Source organism: Aulonocara stuartgranti (genome assembly GCF_965226115.1).
Source record: "Aulonocara stuartgranti genome assembly, chromosome: 18".
Taxonomy (NCBI): Eukaryota; Metazoa; Chordata; class Actinopteri; order Cichliformes; family Cichlidae; genus Aulonocara; species Aulonocara stuartgranti.
In genome coordinates this window covers 17,001,573-17,017,820 of record NC_138954.1, presented here as the reverse complement: position 1 = coordinate 17,017,820, position 16,248 = coordinate 17,001,573, and the positions used below count along the sequence as shown (strand labels likewise).

General features: G+C 40.6%; 1 protein-coding gene across 3 annotated transcripts in view; it reads right to left on the bottom strand.

Moving 5' to 3' along the window:
* Positions 1 to 1,541: 1,541 nt before the first annotated feature.
* The window catches only part of LOC309693225 (voltage-dependent R-type calcium channel subunit alpha-1E-like), a 73,899-nt gene continuing 59,192 nt past the window's right edge, over positions 1,542 to 16,248 (bottom strand). For all 3 annotated transcript variants that reach the window (XM_082512265.1, XM_082512266.1, XM_082512267.1), the window contains 19 exons: positions 15,210 to 15,347; positions 14,886 to 15,087; positions 14,636 to 14,800; positions 12,292 to 12,402; positions 12,123 to 12,203; positions 11,761 to 11,880; positions 11,578 to 11,643; positions 9,968 to 10,059; positions 9,659 to 9,833; positions 9,444 to 9,571; positions 9,084 to 9,180; positions 8,676 to 8,781; positions 8,428 to 8,535; positions 8,242 to 8,342; positions 7,072 to 7,175; positions 6,890 to 6,986; positions 4,607 to 4,742; positions 4,283 to 4,437; positions 1,542 to 3,315 (listed from right to left, as the gene is read on the bottom strand). In XM_082512265.1, coding sequence (XP_082368391.1) covers positions 2,791 to 3,315; positions 4,283 to 4,437; positions 4,607 to 4,742; positions 6,890 to 6,986; positions 7,072 to 7,175; positions 8,242 to 8,342; positions 8,428 to 8,535; positions 8,676 to 8,781; positions 9,084 to 9,180; positions 9,444 to 9,571; positions 9,659 to 9,833; positions 9,968 to 10,059; positions 11,578 to 11,643; positions 11,761 to 11,880; positions 12,123 to 12,203; positions 12,292 to 12,402; positions 14,636 to 14,800; positions 14,886 to 15,087; positions 15,210 to 15,347 — 2,707 coding nt within the window. In that variant the 3' untranslated portion in view covers positions 1,542 to 2,790. The remainder of the gene's footprint in view (positions 3,316 to 4,282; positions 4,438 to 4,606; positions 4,743 to 6,889; positions 6,987 to 7,071; positions 7,176 to 8,241; positions 8,343 to 8,427; positions 8,536 to 8,675; positions 8,782 to 9,083; positions 9,181 to 9,443; positions 9,572 to 9,658; positions 9,834 to 9,967; positions 10,060 to 11,577; positions 11,644 to 11,760; positions 11,881 to 12,122; positions 12,204 to 12,291; positions 12,403 to 14,635; positions 14,801 to 14,885; positions 15,088 to 15,209; positions 15,348 to 16,248) is intronic.

The following is a 16,248-nucleotide window of genomic DNA, read 5'->3' as shown; positions in this document are numbered from 1 at the left end:
ATAATATGTCTCTCCTTTCCTGTAAAATACTCAGAAGTTGGGCAAGTTTGCCTGTAATACACAAAAGTACAGCATACCTTTGAGTTAAGTACTTATGGTCCAAAATGGGGAAATAGTGTTTGTTTTTCTGCTAATTTACCAGGAAATTATGCAGTTCTTAAATTTACATATGCACTACTGCACTTACAGTTTAATTATTTGTTTCCTGTAAAAGCCTGACTTGTTACTACCTTACTCTAGTGTTCCTACCTTCAAGCATTTGTATATTAATATGATTTTCTTTTGTAATTTCAAATAATATACATTGAAATTCCACTCAATTACAGGGTATTTACACCCTTAGTCACGGGCCATTTTATAAATGCCAGGGCCAGCTGATAAAGCCTCTGTGAAAAATTGCACCACCCAGCCATCACGTGAGCTATTGAGGTCATCTGAGGCAAAGTGTCAATGGGCGCTGGAAGGGATCTTAGGACTACATTGTAGGTGGCTGGCAGTTGATCAGCCACCATCTATGGCAAGGATGGTCATTCACACTGGGCATAGTTGGCTTCCTTTACTTCTCTCTGTCCAAAAATGTGAACAGTGACACCCTCTAAAGAGTGTCCTTTCTCCTTTAAAAGCAGGTGTACACCTGAGTCTCATCCTGTTGAGGTGGGCCAGTGTCTTACAGGGGTTTTATCTGTTGGCCCCAGTGACTCCTTTTTTCACTCCTTAGCTTAGGTGGCAATTCAAAAGATAAATAGTTTGTTAGTGACTCTTGGGACCATCTCCAATGCGGCACCCCACACTGGGGGTTTACAGCCTGGAACTCTCAACCATCTGAAGCCTCTTGGATGAGAGGCGAAATGGCTTCAAAAACTTACAAAAGTCCAATTGCCTTCTTTTCAAGCTCTCAAGGAGTAGAGGTAGTGTAGGTGGAAGAGTTTAAATACCTGGGGTCAGCCATCCAAAGCAATGGACAGTGCGCAAGAGGTGGAGAAGAGAGTGGAGGCAGTGTGGAGCAGGTGGAGACAAGTGTCAAGGGTGATTTCTAACAGATGAACAGCAGCAAGAGTAAAAGCCAAGTTTTACAAGATGGTAGTGAGAACTGCTATTGTGTAGGTTTAGAAGAAGACAGCAGGCTGAGCTGAAAATGCTCAGATTTTCACTGAGAGTGAGCAGGATGGACAAAATTAGAAATGAGTACGTCAGAGGGACAGCTCGGGTTGAGCGGTTTGGACACAAAGTTAGAGAAACAAGGCTAGGCATGTGCGGGATAGTGGATATACTTGATGAATCATATCTGTATTTCCATGTATGTTAGCACATTTCAATAAACTTCTGTGCTTGTTTGCCGTTTTCCTTGCAAAATATGTACTTGAATTAAATGTACAGACTGACAGTTTCCAGTTGCACTCGGACTGGTTTTTAATTGCAGTGCTCAAGATGTCACAAAGCTTTCTGATGTCTCACTTGGCCTCCTAAATGAGAAATAAAAAGATAAACAGTAACAATGGCAACTTGTGAACACCTTTATTTGTATATACAACTATTTTACACATAAAAACCCACAAAGTATTTGCATTCCAGGAACTCCAAGTTTTTGGTTAAGTGAGTTTCACAGAATTGGCCTTCATCAGGCAAATAAAACAAATACACAAACCTTAAAATGAGTATTTTCCAAGGATTCCTTTACGTTTAAAGCTCATCAGCTGACACTGTTTTCATTTGTTGTCTCTCTCTCTCTACATAATACAAACAGCATAATTTCTCTGTACATTATTTGTAAGTAATAGAGCAATGTGGAGATTTGAAGCAAAATGCATCGTGGTGTGTCTGCAGTGTTCATATATGGTTCGTATAATATTCACAGTTTAAAAAAAAAAACAGAACAAAACTGAAACTAGATGAAAATATTTTGTATTCATGGCAAACAATTAAACATCCTGTTTAATTATGGTTGGGAAAAATTCTCATTTAAAGGATTTTTTTTGGACTGGTAAAAATAAAAGTTTAATACCATCTCCAAAGGATAATTAAAAGTCTGCAAATATCTGAGGTTCGGTGGTGGCATGGCTTTACAACACTGCATGGTGAAATAACAAATAAGCATCATATTCTATGTTATTCTATAACTGTATTCATTTCTCACAACTTATTATGTTCAATAGCAAAAAGAAAAAAACGATGGGGGAAAATCAGGCAGTTTTCCCTCCTCACATTCATTCATACTGTAAAAAAAATCCAGCATCATTGAGTGTTACTTATTAGTATCCACATTGTCTGGTAAGTATCAGATCGCCTCCTCATGATGGCTTGCTGTGTCGATCTGGTCTAATTTATATATGGGGATGGTGTAATGATCACAATGTATTTACAAAACAATAGATTTATAAGAAAATGTAGTTACATATTCACACACCCCACAGATAAATACTGTTTAGAGCAACACTGAATCATTGAGCAACATCTCCAGAAAATGAAAATACCTATTGACACAAATGACATAATTTGACCCATCCATTTGTTTTTTTGTGACATATTATTACTCTCTATCATCAAGTACAAGTCAGGAAATAGACCTTATTTATTGTCAGTGTTCTGTGTGAATTGGCAACTACAGTTTCAGGAAGTATTGTTCTTCATCATTTTGGATTTTTTTTTTTACCAAACATCCAGCGGGCTCGCGGCCTTGAAGCACTGATGCAGAAAGAGTCGCATTAACCTTCGCTCTGGATGCGGTCGTACAGCGTCCTGTGACATCTCTCTGGCATTCTGTTTCCTCCGTTCATGTTGCGCCTCCTGTCCCTAGCACCTGTCGTCCTCCTCTGTGTCGCTTAGAGGGTCACAACTAGCGACTGAGGTTGTCTGTGCCAGACGCTTTCGAAAGTGTCCGTTGGGGACTTGCCAGCCAGTCCGCGAGCGTGGACGGGCCGTGCTGATGGTGTTTGAGCGTCCCAGGCTGCAGGCCACGGCCGCCTCGAAGGTCAACGTTTCCATGGGACCAGAGGGGTCTGGGCTGTGGTCGTCCTCTTGCAAAGCCAGGAAGGGCTCAGAAGGGTAGCGTCGAGGTGGGGATGTGCGCCGGGTGGCCTCGCTTTGCCTCTCCCCTGGGACTCCCTCTTGGCTCTTCCGTGTGGGCTTGCTCCGCCTCATGGTCTCAGGGCTGCCCGGTTCATCCTCATCTTCACCAATGGAGGCTTGTGTGCGACACACGAGGGGGGAGTAGGAGATGTGAGGGCGAGAGCGGGTTGGAGTTTGCGATAGAGGTCGTCGGCCACTGGGAGTGCTGGACTCAGATGTGGATGGCATCGGACTGTCTGAGCTGTTGCCCTGAAAGCGCAAGTAAAGAATAAATTAATCAACAATCGCCAATAACAACATTTTAAAGACAACTTACTATGTTTTACGTTTTTTCTGCCCATTTTGAATGTGTGGCCTGCTCTCTTGATTTACATGAGTGGTGGAAATGGTCTTCTGCTGTTTTCAGAACAGCAGGTGATTTTTCTGATGTGTTCTTCTCTTCTTATCAGTATTTGGGTATCCACTGTACTTGATGGTGAACCCCACTGCACGGGACTCTGAATTGTTAAGTTAAATTGTATATGAATGAATAGACTCTGACCATAAAGGGATGGACATGGTCATCAGAAATACTCAGGTAAGATGTGATTTTTAAATGATGCTCAGATGGTACTAATGGGCCCAACTGATCTGTGCATTCATGTTGATTCTTACCCAACCATCCAAATGTTACAGCAGAAACTGAGACTCAATAAACCAGGCATCATTTTTCCAATCTTCTTCAATTTTGGTGAGCCTGTGAGAATTGTAGCCTCAGTTTCCTGTTGTTAGTTCATAGGAGGGGTGCCTGGTGCAGTCTTCTGCTGCTGTCTTCTGCTTCAAGGTTCAGAGATGCTTTTCTGCATATGTTGGTTGTAAGAAGTGGTTATTTGGGTTATTGTGGCTTTTCTATCAGCTCAAAGCAGTCTAGATATTCTCGTCTGACATCTAACATCAACAAGGCATTTTCTTTCAGTGAACTGCCACTCACTGGATATTTTATCTTTCTCAGGTCTGTAAATGGAAAATTATAGTAGACCAGCAGTTACTGAAATACTCTGGCCGGGTTATCTGGCACCAACAGCCATACTACCTTCAAAGTCCTCATTCTGATGCTCGGTTTAAACCTCTGCAGATTATCTTGACCATGTCTACATGCCTAAATGGATTGTGTGGCTGCCATGTGATGGGCTGATTGGATATTTGTGTTAATGATTAGTTAAATAGGTATACCTACCTGTTTATCTTGGGGATCTGCTCGTTCTACGCTCGAGGATCGTGAGGGCTGCAAGCTTCTTTCCTCTGAATTACAACGAGACGTGTCTGGAGACAGGAGGTGGCAGCGTTCCTTGGAGCGACCGCGCTCCCTGTCGCCACGCTCAGAGCGAGAAACTAAAGGGACATTCAGGAAAGAGTGCAACAGGAAATGCAAAAATACAAGGGAGCAAAAAAGAAAAAGAAGAAGAGGAAAATAAAGATATAAATGTCATAGGACTACATTCAATTCAGCTCTTCATTATCTATGAACACAGTTGCCTAACAGCAGGCGAGCAGGACTAACCAGCAGCCTTATAGCTCTTGTGACGAGGTCGATAGACTCGCTCGGGGCTTTTCTCCTCTTGCCAAAGTCCATTCACACACTGATCTGCAACAGTGGAGACTGATCGCTTCATGGAGCCACTAGAAACCTCTGCCTGCTTGAAGTTAAAAACACACACAACAAACATAGAAAAACAGGGCACAAACACAAGGAAATAAGTAAGCATACTTCTGTTACCACCAGATTATTTGATCCAAACAATAAAAATGATATTTCATGCTTTAGCCAGTGCAAAAGTGCAGTGCAGCCTAAAAGATTTGAGAGGTTTAGTCTTTCCTTTACTCTGTGGTTGAAAGTAATGGTCATAACAAGATGAGGCAACAGCATTCGAAGATCACAGCCCGTTCTAGCAACTCATTGGACCTTATTCAGCCTCCCAAAGTAACAAATGTCGAAACAAAACTCTACTGATCTGAACTTCTCAGCATCACGTGCACTTAAGGAACGACAGACTTTGGCATAAGAGCCCATGCAGCCCCTGACGTCCTCAAGATCCAGCCCAGAAGCTGTGTCATGGGAGATGTGTGTACCTGCGACTCTACAGCCAGACGAGGCATGGAAGAGGCCCGCACACACAGGCCCCTCCCTAGTGGAAGCTCCAGTGGGGCTTCAATCCCCCTACTGCACTCGCCCACCTAGGTGTGTACAGAAACAAGAGAGGAAGCGCAAGGAAATACAGAGCACCAATCAGGCTCATCCCTGCCAGGACTCCCGCTGTGTATGGACATCTTGTTTAGGTGAGAGGAGGGGCAGACAAGCCATTTCATCACTGACAAAAGTACTATCTATCAACGCCATCTCCATCGCCATCCAGTCAAAAGCCATTCCAGCCAAAAACACACGGAGAACTTGCAACAGGAAAACTGACTTCAAGGAGGAGCAGAAACAGAGTGCGGTCGTAAAAGAGGAGCAAGGAGTGAAGAAAAAGAAAAACAGACAACAAAGATATCAGCTCACATCGAAAAATGGACTTTTTCAGCTTGGAAGTGCATTCAGTCATGCATGTTTAGGTGTTAATGGCTATACAAACAGAGCCAGACAACGCCTGTCTGAGGGCCAAACGCATTCCTCTGCAAATTAAGTATTCCAGATCAACTTTATATCATTCAACTGACAAGCAGTAGAGACCATTAAAACCAGACAGTAGAGACACAGCAGACATCTACAGTTTGACAATCTCCCTTTGCTCTGACTCCAACTTCCACAGGAATAAAACACAGGCGCACAGAGAGCAGCGATGCGGTGCCCTGCAAGGCACTGAGAAAACGGCATCAGTCATCACATGGTTATACAATTTTTGTGGCGTTACACCTAAACAAACACTTTGCTTTATTACATTTTTATGTAAAACTCTTTGCTGTGAGGACAGTGATTCCCAAACTGATGGTCAGGATCCTGAAGAGGTTACAAAATAGGAAGTGCACAAAAGAAAAGCTGCATTTTCAAGTTATCTCGTGTTGGAGAACAGCATGCCGTGCCATCAGAGCCACTCTGCGAAACTGCTCATAAAAATTAAAATAAACAAAACAAAAACACACCTTTATTGAAATTTTGCTGATCCCACCTTCAAGGTGATGCCAGTGAGCAGCGCTGCCAGTCTGAGACAGTGAATTCATTCACTGGGGGATGAATTCATGGTGCAAACCTCCATGAATGTTCAACAAACATGGTTCTGGTGGAATTGTGATTTCTTCCACTGAGAGCTGCTGTTTGGTTGCTGGTTCGCAGCTGGTTTCCCAGCTCTTATGCTCTGCTGATCCTCGAATAAAAGACAGCCAATTTGACACAGAAGATGATGTTTCCTTGATAAGCAAGTTTGGAGTTTGAAAAAGGAGTTTGAGGGAGAGATTTTTAAAAAGCAGTTGTCCTGGAAGTGATCCAGAGGTGCACAAAGACATGATGTTAAGAGGGAGATCACATTTAAATCAGGTATGATTTTTTGATTTTTGATGGCTGGAGTCGCTGAATTTTTCGATGACACCTCTGGAGTCAAAAGTAAAAAATAAAATATATGCAATAAAGTATTTGCTTTTGTTTATTTGCTCTGGCATATTAAAGCTAAGCAGCACACTGATGCTACGGTAACATTTATTCATAAGATCAAAGCAGCAGAAAAGCTCTGCTTTCAAGTGCAAATTACTCTGAGTCAAAAACTACATAAATTAAAAGGTCAGAGCATTGCCAAAAAGCCTGCCATGGGGATAATGTTTTATGTTTTACAATTATATTGGTCCTTTGTCTTACCAGATTCTGTTGACTGGTATCAACGTCAGAGCTCATGGGCTCCAAAAACAGCTCCTGAGGTGAAATGGGGCTCAAAGCCACAAAGCCTCCCCTGGTCCTGTGTCAAGATGGAGAAAAACAGTAAGCAAAGGCATTCAGAATCACACATAAGTACAGACTGTTGCAAGCATTTGCAGACTCACAGGGCTGAACCAGCACTGTGCGGCATCATTGGCAGTGGCTGGTTAGACAGAATGTCCTCGGGGAGAGCAGAAGCATCCAGACGCTTGAACATCAAGCTACTCTTCTGAAATGAGACAAATACAGAAAAGACTGTAGACGTCTTTGTGACAACTTTGTGTTAATTTAGCTAATTATAGGCCAACCTCCAACCTTTCTTTTATCTGAAAAACTCTTCAAAGATCAATTGTAAAACAGCTAAATGATCATCTGCAGAGCAATGTTTTATTTGAAGAGTTTCAGTCAGCTTTCAGACTTTATCACAGTACAGACGTCACTTAAGTGAAGGTTACAAATGATCTTCTTATGTTCTCTGACAGTGGCTTATCCTGTTATCCTGTTTAATACTGTTGGCCATAATATTTTATTATAGAGATTAGAGCATGCTATAGGTATTAAAGGTACTGTGCTGCAGTGGTCTGAATCATATCTAATAGACTCCAATTTGTTCATGTAAATTGTGAGTCTTCCTCACACTCTCAGGTTAATTATGGAGTTCCACAGGTTTCTATGCTGGGACCATTTCTGTTTACAAAATACATGCTTCCCTCGCTCTTAAATCGCTCTTTAATCTCTTAATCACCTAAGACTGAAGTTATTTTATGGTGCTAAAAATCTTAGAAATATGGTGTCTAATCAGATGCTTACTCTAGATGTCATTAACTTGGCCTCCATTAACACTGTGAGGACTCTTGGACTAATTTTAGACCAGGATGTGTCTTTTATTGTGCATATTAAACATATATGTAGAACTAAGGTCTTGTATTTGCACAGTATGTCTGAAATTAGAAACATCCTGTCTTTAACATGGCCAAAGAGCAAGTACTCGCTATGAGGGAAAAGCTCGGACACAGAGCTGCTCTGAACACTTCATTTTTGGCTCTGTAGGACATCGGTGATAGGAGATATCATTAATATGGTCAAGAATTTTTTTAAGGAATGGTAAATAACAAAAGAAACCTAAACTTAAAGCAATCAGGAACTGGATGTATAATAGGTCCCCTTTAAAGGTCAGGTGAGATGGCTTACTCTACCTCCTGAACAAACTGGGTGCAAAAAAAAGTAAATTTATAAAAAACTAAAGTTACAAAAAAGAAGGTGTCACAGAGTTCATAGTGACGTGCTGAGCAGACCTGAGCCTCCAGCTGCTGCCTGAGCTTCTTGGCCTTGTTCTGTTTGAAGTAATCCATTATCATCATTGAAGCGTAGATCTTCCCGACCGTCATGTCAGTATCTGTGAGAGCAGGAGCACTCCATTAGTTGTCACTGCTCATCTCTCAGCATTACAGTGAGAATCACCTTCTTAGTTAGAGCCAGACCTTTGTTGATAGGTACCAGTAGGTCCAATGTCTTCTGGGGCAGATAAGGCCAAATAATACTGATCTCCTTTTGCAGCTCACTATCCAGAGCGATACGGTCCTCACCACCTGAGACAAACACTCACCTTTAACCATTTTTTTAATGATGCACTGTTGACGGAACAAAATGTGAAATCTGAAGACATTAACTGCTCAGCAAAACAAAAGAAAAGCCGATAAATGATAACTAAAGCAATCACAACCCTAACCCCGAGCTATTTTGATATCCAGAGCTGTGCGGATGAGTGACATCAGAGTTGAGGTGAAGTGGACGGTCATATCCTCATCCACGGGCATGTTCATCAACACTAACCTCTGCCAGAGACAAAGACAAAGAAGGAGGGAAAGTTTCTATGTTAGACCGTAAACCAATACCTCCAGCGACCTTTTAAATCACATAAAAACACACAGCAGCCACACATATGCACATAACCACTGACTTCTTTAACTTCACAAAGACCAATCATTTGCTTTCTCTACATTTTTTAAATTGAAAAACTGAACAAAGTTACTAGCTGCCATGCCCTTTCTGTTGTGTGTTATATTTATTTTATATAACCAAACTCTCACTTTTCATTTTATCTGGCCTTTCTGTGTTAAATAAAATGTTTTCATACCTTATAGGCGATCTTAGCAGGACATTTTTTACCCAGGCCGAGGGGTGGTGACATGTGTGTTAACATCTCATACATGGCCGTGTAGTGGATGCGGCCGCTTCAGAGGGAAAGCAAAAACGAGAAGTGAGGGGATGTGCAGACAGAAGATGCAAACAGAGCAGACTTTTCTTCTGAAAGTATTTAGAATGATTGAACTAAATGCCACTGTGGACTTGATGAAAAGCAGCTTGTGTTCCTTATGCTCAAAGATCAAAGCATTCACATTTATGCTCTTTGGCTGCCCTCTGCTGGATAAATACAGTACCTAAATGTTGATCAGGTCTGCTTCAAATCACAAACTGATAAAAGAGCGAGCCTCACCACGCCAGTCGATCATATTCCCCCCAGATTCGGACAAACTCATCCAGGTGATGGGGACCCAGGATTGAGGAATCTCGTGTCAGGTATTCAAAGTTATCCATAATCACAGCCACAAACAGGTTCAGCATCTTAAAAAACACAAGGGCAAGAACCTAAGAGGAAAGGCACAGCAGACTGCAACACACCTAAAAAGGCAAATTTTTGTTGGTCCTGACCAAGAATGAGCTGAAGAAGATGAAGGACACAAAGTAGCAGTAAGCAAAGTCGGTCCCACAGCCGCCCTCGTGGTCCGGAGACATAGTGAGGGGGGCGATGGAGGGGTCTGGTTCACACTCCTGCCCTGACAGACAGGACAGCATGATCTCCTGCCAGGACTCCCCTGTAGCACTCCTGGTGGTGTTAACACAAACAAATATCCAGCTGACATCTGACCGATAACACATTCATAGACGATTAACACCAAACACCAACAAAGGAGCTTTACTCAGAACAGCGGCACCGCCTAAATGTAGTTTTGAGCTCACCTGAACAGGAGCATGAGTGCGCTGAAAAATGTCTTAAAATTGTTGTGCTGGTTGATGTGACTCTCGTCATTCAGCTTGATGTTTCCAAACACCTGCAGAAAACAGCTGGCTTCAGTTAATTCATAGTTTTTCCCGGACAGCTGCTAGCTTCTCCCATAGCAGCTGCTAATCTTCTAGAGTTCAAACATTAAAAATATCCACATAACACACTAAAACAATCCTAAGAGGTGGGACCAAGAAACAAACTTTAACAACAGGACTAAATCAGTAAATCACACTATAATACACAAAATCTCTGTCTGTGCGTTTGTTTGTTTGTTTGTTTGTCCATGAACCCCTCTTAGACCATCTGGAGACGAGAAACCAAACTTGGCAAACAAGTACATCTTAGACTCCTGATTGTTTTTATCTATATGAGAAAGTATGATGTCATCATGAGCCCTAACAACCACCTACTGTAGCAACAGGCAAAAATTCCCTAGTTGGGACCATATCCTGTTACAGACTTGACAGCATTTGAAGCAGATAATGGCAGACGGCGTGAGCATGAATTGAGGCTGTGGTTTGGGGATATAGACATATATAGACAGAGAATCGGAAGGAGCGTGTTTGAGGTGTGGTCCCACTCCTGAAATTGGGATAAATGATCTCCAATTACCTATTTTTTAAGCATTTGCGCACCTATATCACCTTATGAAAGTATCTTGTCATTTACATGTCATGACAATAGCATCTAATTTTGATCCACATGTATATTACTATGCCCTTAATTGTATTTATATAGCACCAACAATCAAACTTACACTGCCTGACAACCATCTAGCAAGAGACTATAATGACCAGTTTCTAGACTTTATGCAACACACTTTACTAAAGCATCCTATCCTTTAGTTTTACAACACTTCATATATATCCTAAGGTACTAACTACTGCTAAAGATTGGCATAAATTACCAATTTTGGCACATAAATACATCTTTTTATTTTTCTCAATGTGGCCCAACAGCATGAACAGGCCAAACAAAAATGTGAGCAAATACTTGAATTCAATTCAATTCAATTGTATTTATATAGCACCAAATCACAATAATATTTGGCTCAAGAGGCTTTATATTATTAGGTAGAGCCCTTACCATAACAGAGAGGAAACCCAACAATCAAACTGCACCATTTGAGCAAGCAACTGGCAACAATAGGAAGAAAAAACTCCCTTTTAACAGGAAGAAACCTCAGGCAGAACTAAGCATAGTATAAAAAATGGCTTAAAGTAACTAATGGATGTACAGAAACCGTTAAGATCAAACTAGCTCATACAAATAACAGTGCAGACACGAGTAAGTACTAAATAAATATCCTGAATATGATGTGCGTGCTTATTGATTATTCTGTACTGTACATGACCATGATGTTTTCAAGCTGTGGCCCCACTGATAGGGCACAGATATACCAGGAAAAAATATGTACAGAAATTATGCTAAATTAAGGAGAATCCTTCTTTTTATCGATAAAAACTGTTGGGTTGGAGGAATAAATAGTAACAAGCAGACCTTAAGTGAGAGCTACGAGTTTGTTATGATATTTGTGATGTAGTTTAATTATCGAAAATATTACCTGCATTCCAATTATGGCATATATGAAGAAAAGCATGGCAATAAGAAGACAGACATAAGGGAGAGCCTGGTGGAGAAGAAACAGGAAATACAGTTTATCAAAACTTCTTGTAATTTGTTATAATATCTTAGAGCATATTAGATACATCTTTAAAATAATAAAAAACAAAGGTAGTGGGAAAACCTTAAAGGATTGTACGAAGGTCCACAGCAGAATACGGATGGTGTAACCCTGCCTCAACAGCTTGATCAACCTGGCAGTTCGGAAAAGCTTCAGGAAACTCATGTTGATGGTGTTCACCGACTGGGACAGACGTGGTTGGAGAGAGGGTGACCGAGAGAGAGAAGGAGAGAGAGACAGAGAGTGGCAACAGAAGGGAGAGACAGGATGTAAAACACAGATGGCGAATTTCATCACAACATGACTTAAGTTGTGTCTGGAGGAAGGGTAACACACCAGGAAGCTTGGAAAGAAAGTATGCTCTTGTCTTTTTATTTTAGGGTCACAACAGTGTGAAAACGAATGGTGTCTTGGCAGGGGCTTACCTGTAAATCCACAATTATCTCTGTGATGCTGCCAAGGACAGTGATAAAATCAAAAATATTCCAAGTATCTCGAAAGTAGTTCTGCAGGAAAAAGGAAACGCTTCGGTTAATTCCATCGCACATGGAGAAATTCAACTAAATGTGATCTAAACTCTTTTGTTCTACTCACCACTAAACCAAACGCCATGATCTTCAGTATGCACTCCATGGAGAAGAGGACAGTGAAGGCCGTGTTTAGGTGTTTCAGGACTGTATCGTAAGCTGCCGGAGCTGAGTGGTACTGCAAGAACAAAGAAAACAGGCCCAAAGGTCAAACTGACATTCAATCAATCAGTTATTACCATAATTAGTAAATTATTGGTGACATTTTGGTGAGCATGACGAGCATAATTTTAAAGGTCATAATGATGGATTTGCAGCTGCCTCTCTAAGTTTAATTTCAGCACGGTATACAAAGAATTAAAACGGACGGACAATCCATATGAATAGAAAATGTGTTTACACACACGTATTGACAGTTACATTATCTCTGTGTTTATGATTTGGTGGCTCCAAAACCTTCTCTTGTGACAAGGCAAGCTTCACAACACGGCTCACATATACACAACACATGAACGTGAGCATGAAAAGTACTGAACAGTATTGTTTTAAAAACGTTTTTCTTTTCTTTTATTGTGTAATTCAACCTTTCCATTCATTGAAGAGTGCAAGGAAGAGAAAAGACAACAAAACAAACTGAACAAAGGCACCTAACAGTAAAAAAATAAGACAGATCAATGGAAATTGAAGGTTTCTACTGAAGTTCAATTAAAACACAACAAAAACTGTTTTGCTTCTTTTTCTTTTTTCTTCTTCTTCTTCTTTCATTCTTTTTGTATGGATATTTTAGTTGTTTAAATATAGAAAAAACAGAAAAATATATGTAGTGACAAATTGCTGAAGTTGATGGTATTGTATAGTGATTCCAAAATGTCAATTAAAAATAAAAACACAACAAAAGCAAAAACAAAAATAAGACAAAACTTTGTAATTACAGGATTTTGAACTTCAGGAAAACTCAGACATTGATTTTAATCATTTTAAGAGTTAGACAATCTCAGAAACTTGTTAAATATCTTGATTTGGCTATAACTAGATAAATAAAGCGTGGGGGACTACGGCAACCATTTTCTGTTAAACAGAGACCTGCCGGCAACCCCCTAGCAACCTCTGGCTGCCAGGAAAAAATGTGTAATCCTCAGCTGGTTGGGGAGTGTTTGGTAGTTTATAGTTTGTATGGAAGACGTCGACTTGTCTGCAAACACTCATCAACTACTGAGCTTTAGTGAAACTTCAGAGTGAAAGTTGTGGCTTACCGCTGCAACCAATAAATTTCAAAAGGTGGAACTTTTACTTTGAAATCGAATGTTTGCATTGTGCTTTCTGCAGTTTCACGACCGCTCTGTGAGTACTTTGCAAGTATTTGCAGACAACTCAGCATCTTCCATGTAAACTACGGTTTCTGTGGTAATATGCTAGTGACCAAAGTAATTGTAAAGCGATTGTTTATTAATTAATTAAAATTAAATTAAGTAAATTTACTGAATACCATACAAAGTAAATCTTCTCTTATGTCTACTGCAAACCTTCCAAGGTTTTCTCTCATAGTCAGCCATCAAATTTCCGCTGTAGCAAAAAAAAAACCCCAGTCCCTGCTTTTAGGTATAAATCTTCAAACTTACACACTGTGTACAACCAAGCAGCCACAACACAAAAAAAGAACAAAAAAAAAACAGGTAAATAGCATTTTTTGTTACAAGAGCTGCAGAATAGTCAGTTCTTGACAGAGGAAAAATAGGAAGGCTGTGATATATGAGCAACACGGCCAAAACTGTGACAGCAAGACAAGAGTATCAGCGTCCTGTCAAAATACCAGATCTCGTCTGTTCCCGCTATGCAGCACTTTGTATCTAGTGAGGTAAAAATGAAGGACTACTGGTAAACCTGTGAGGCAGCGGAGGTCATAGAAGAGCAGCTACAGCAAAAAATGCTGAAAACCTTAGCCAGCTGGGCTATGATAGAAAGTGCATGTGCTGATCCTTCACTGTAAAAGCGCTACAATGGGTGCATGAATGTGAAAGCTGGAGTATGAAGCAAACGAAGAAGTTGGCCTCATCTGACCAGTCTCATGTTTTTTGCATAAAGTGACAAAGAGTGCTGACTTGGCTTGTGGATTCCAGTCTGCTTGAGCATCTGTGGCATCTTTTAGAAAAAAAAAATGTGATCTACACACAGGACACCTCCAGAGGTCTTTTGGAGTCCATGTCTCCTGGGTAAGGACTGATTTGGTGGCACAGGTTTAAAGTCACTTCTCACTGAGGCTACTTAGAGTTTACACTTGAGTTTCAATACTCTGCAAGTTGATTTTTAAAAAAATCTGGCATGAAATTAAACCAGTGTTTCTCTGGGCCTTTGGGAAATCAATCTAAAATGATTTGTGATACTGTTCCACATTTACTGAATGAACCACTTACCTTCATCATGAGAACAACAGTGTTGAGGGCGATCATGACGAGCACAGTGTACTCAAACGAGGGCGACGCCACAAAGTGCCACAGTCTGTACTGGAAGGTCTGTCTGTTCTGGGGCATGTAGCGGGTCATCGGCTTGGCGCTGATGGCAAAGTCAATGCAAGCCCTCTGATGGAGAGAAAATGAGCATTATGTGTGAAAAGATGATGCCTAATTACTTGAATTTGTGTGAAATGCTGTCACAGCTCCGTACCTCATTCTTCTCCAGACTGCACTCCTGAATCATCTTGTCACCCTGCTCTTGGAAAGTGATGATGATAAGAGCCACAAAGATGTTGACGAAGAAGAATGGGAAGACCACAAAATAGACCACATAGAAAACTGACATCTCCATCCGGTTCCCCCGACTCGGCCCCATGTTCTCCTCTGTAACATCTGTAGAGTGCTGGAGGACCCTACATTTAAAAAAATCATATTACCTGTGGTTGATTCATTTATAGCACACATAAGTTATAGAAAGCAATTTTGTGCTGAGAAAAACTGAGCTGAAAGCCTATAAACACGCAAGGAGACATACTGAGGCCACCCCTCTCCAGTTGAAACAGTGAACAGAGTGAGCAGAGCCCAGCAGACATTGTCATAGTGAAACTCGTGTCTCTTCCACTCTCTCCTCTTCACCTCCTTTTTGTCTCTGCTGTAGTCAATGTAGTAGCCTCTGTGGGGAATAGAATAGCCCAGAGGTCATCATTTCACTTAATTCACTGATTAGACCAGCGGTTGTAACAAAAAAGAGAAGCATTAAAGCCTTTGTTACAAGTAACTGTTACTCTCATGCTATTCACTGGCATCTGCAGACAATGACAGACTATCTGAGGTTATATAAGAAATAAGCAAAGCTGCACATTTGGGCCCTTTTTTGTAATTTTCTGCTTCATTGCTTTCAATTTGGAGGATTTTTTTGTCAAGGCTTGAAGTTTTTTGCATTTTCTCTGATTGACGCTGCTGTCACAAAAGTCGTGTTTTTCCCCTTTTTAAATTTTTTTATATGTTTTATTTTCTTCCTGTTGTGATTTTGTTGGGTAGGTTTCCTTCAAGTTGTTTAAAGAGTTTAAAACCACGTAATACTCTCCCATAGAAGGATTTATATTGATTTTGCACCACAATACTGCACAGATTTAAAAAACAAAAACAAAAAAACAAAGCCATATATATGGTGTAAGATATCACACAGAGTCAGTCTTAGTCATAACATCTTCAACCCGGTTAAGACAGCTCAGAAATGAGAATGAAATTTTAAATAATTTCTTCAGAAAAGTTCTCTTGCATGACCCAAGCCTTAGCTGTTAGACAGATGGACTCACATTTGACTGTAGAATCTGAGATCTGAGCATCTTACCCTCTTAAATCCTGCGTAAGCAATAATGATATACTTAGTGTTTTCACAGGACTGCATGGAGTCCTGTATAAACTTTCTTCCACACATGGCTGTAAGGATGGTATTAGTCTTGTAATCTAACTTGAATAAGCATATTCCAGGAACTTACTGCTTTAAACCTCTTATAGAGCTTAACTCCTCATATTCATATTTTACATTAAAAATGATCTTGCGTGGCAGT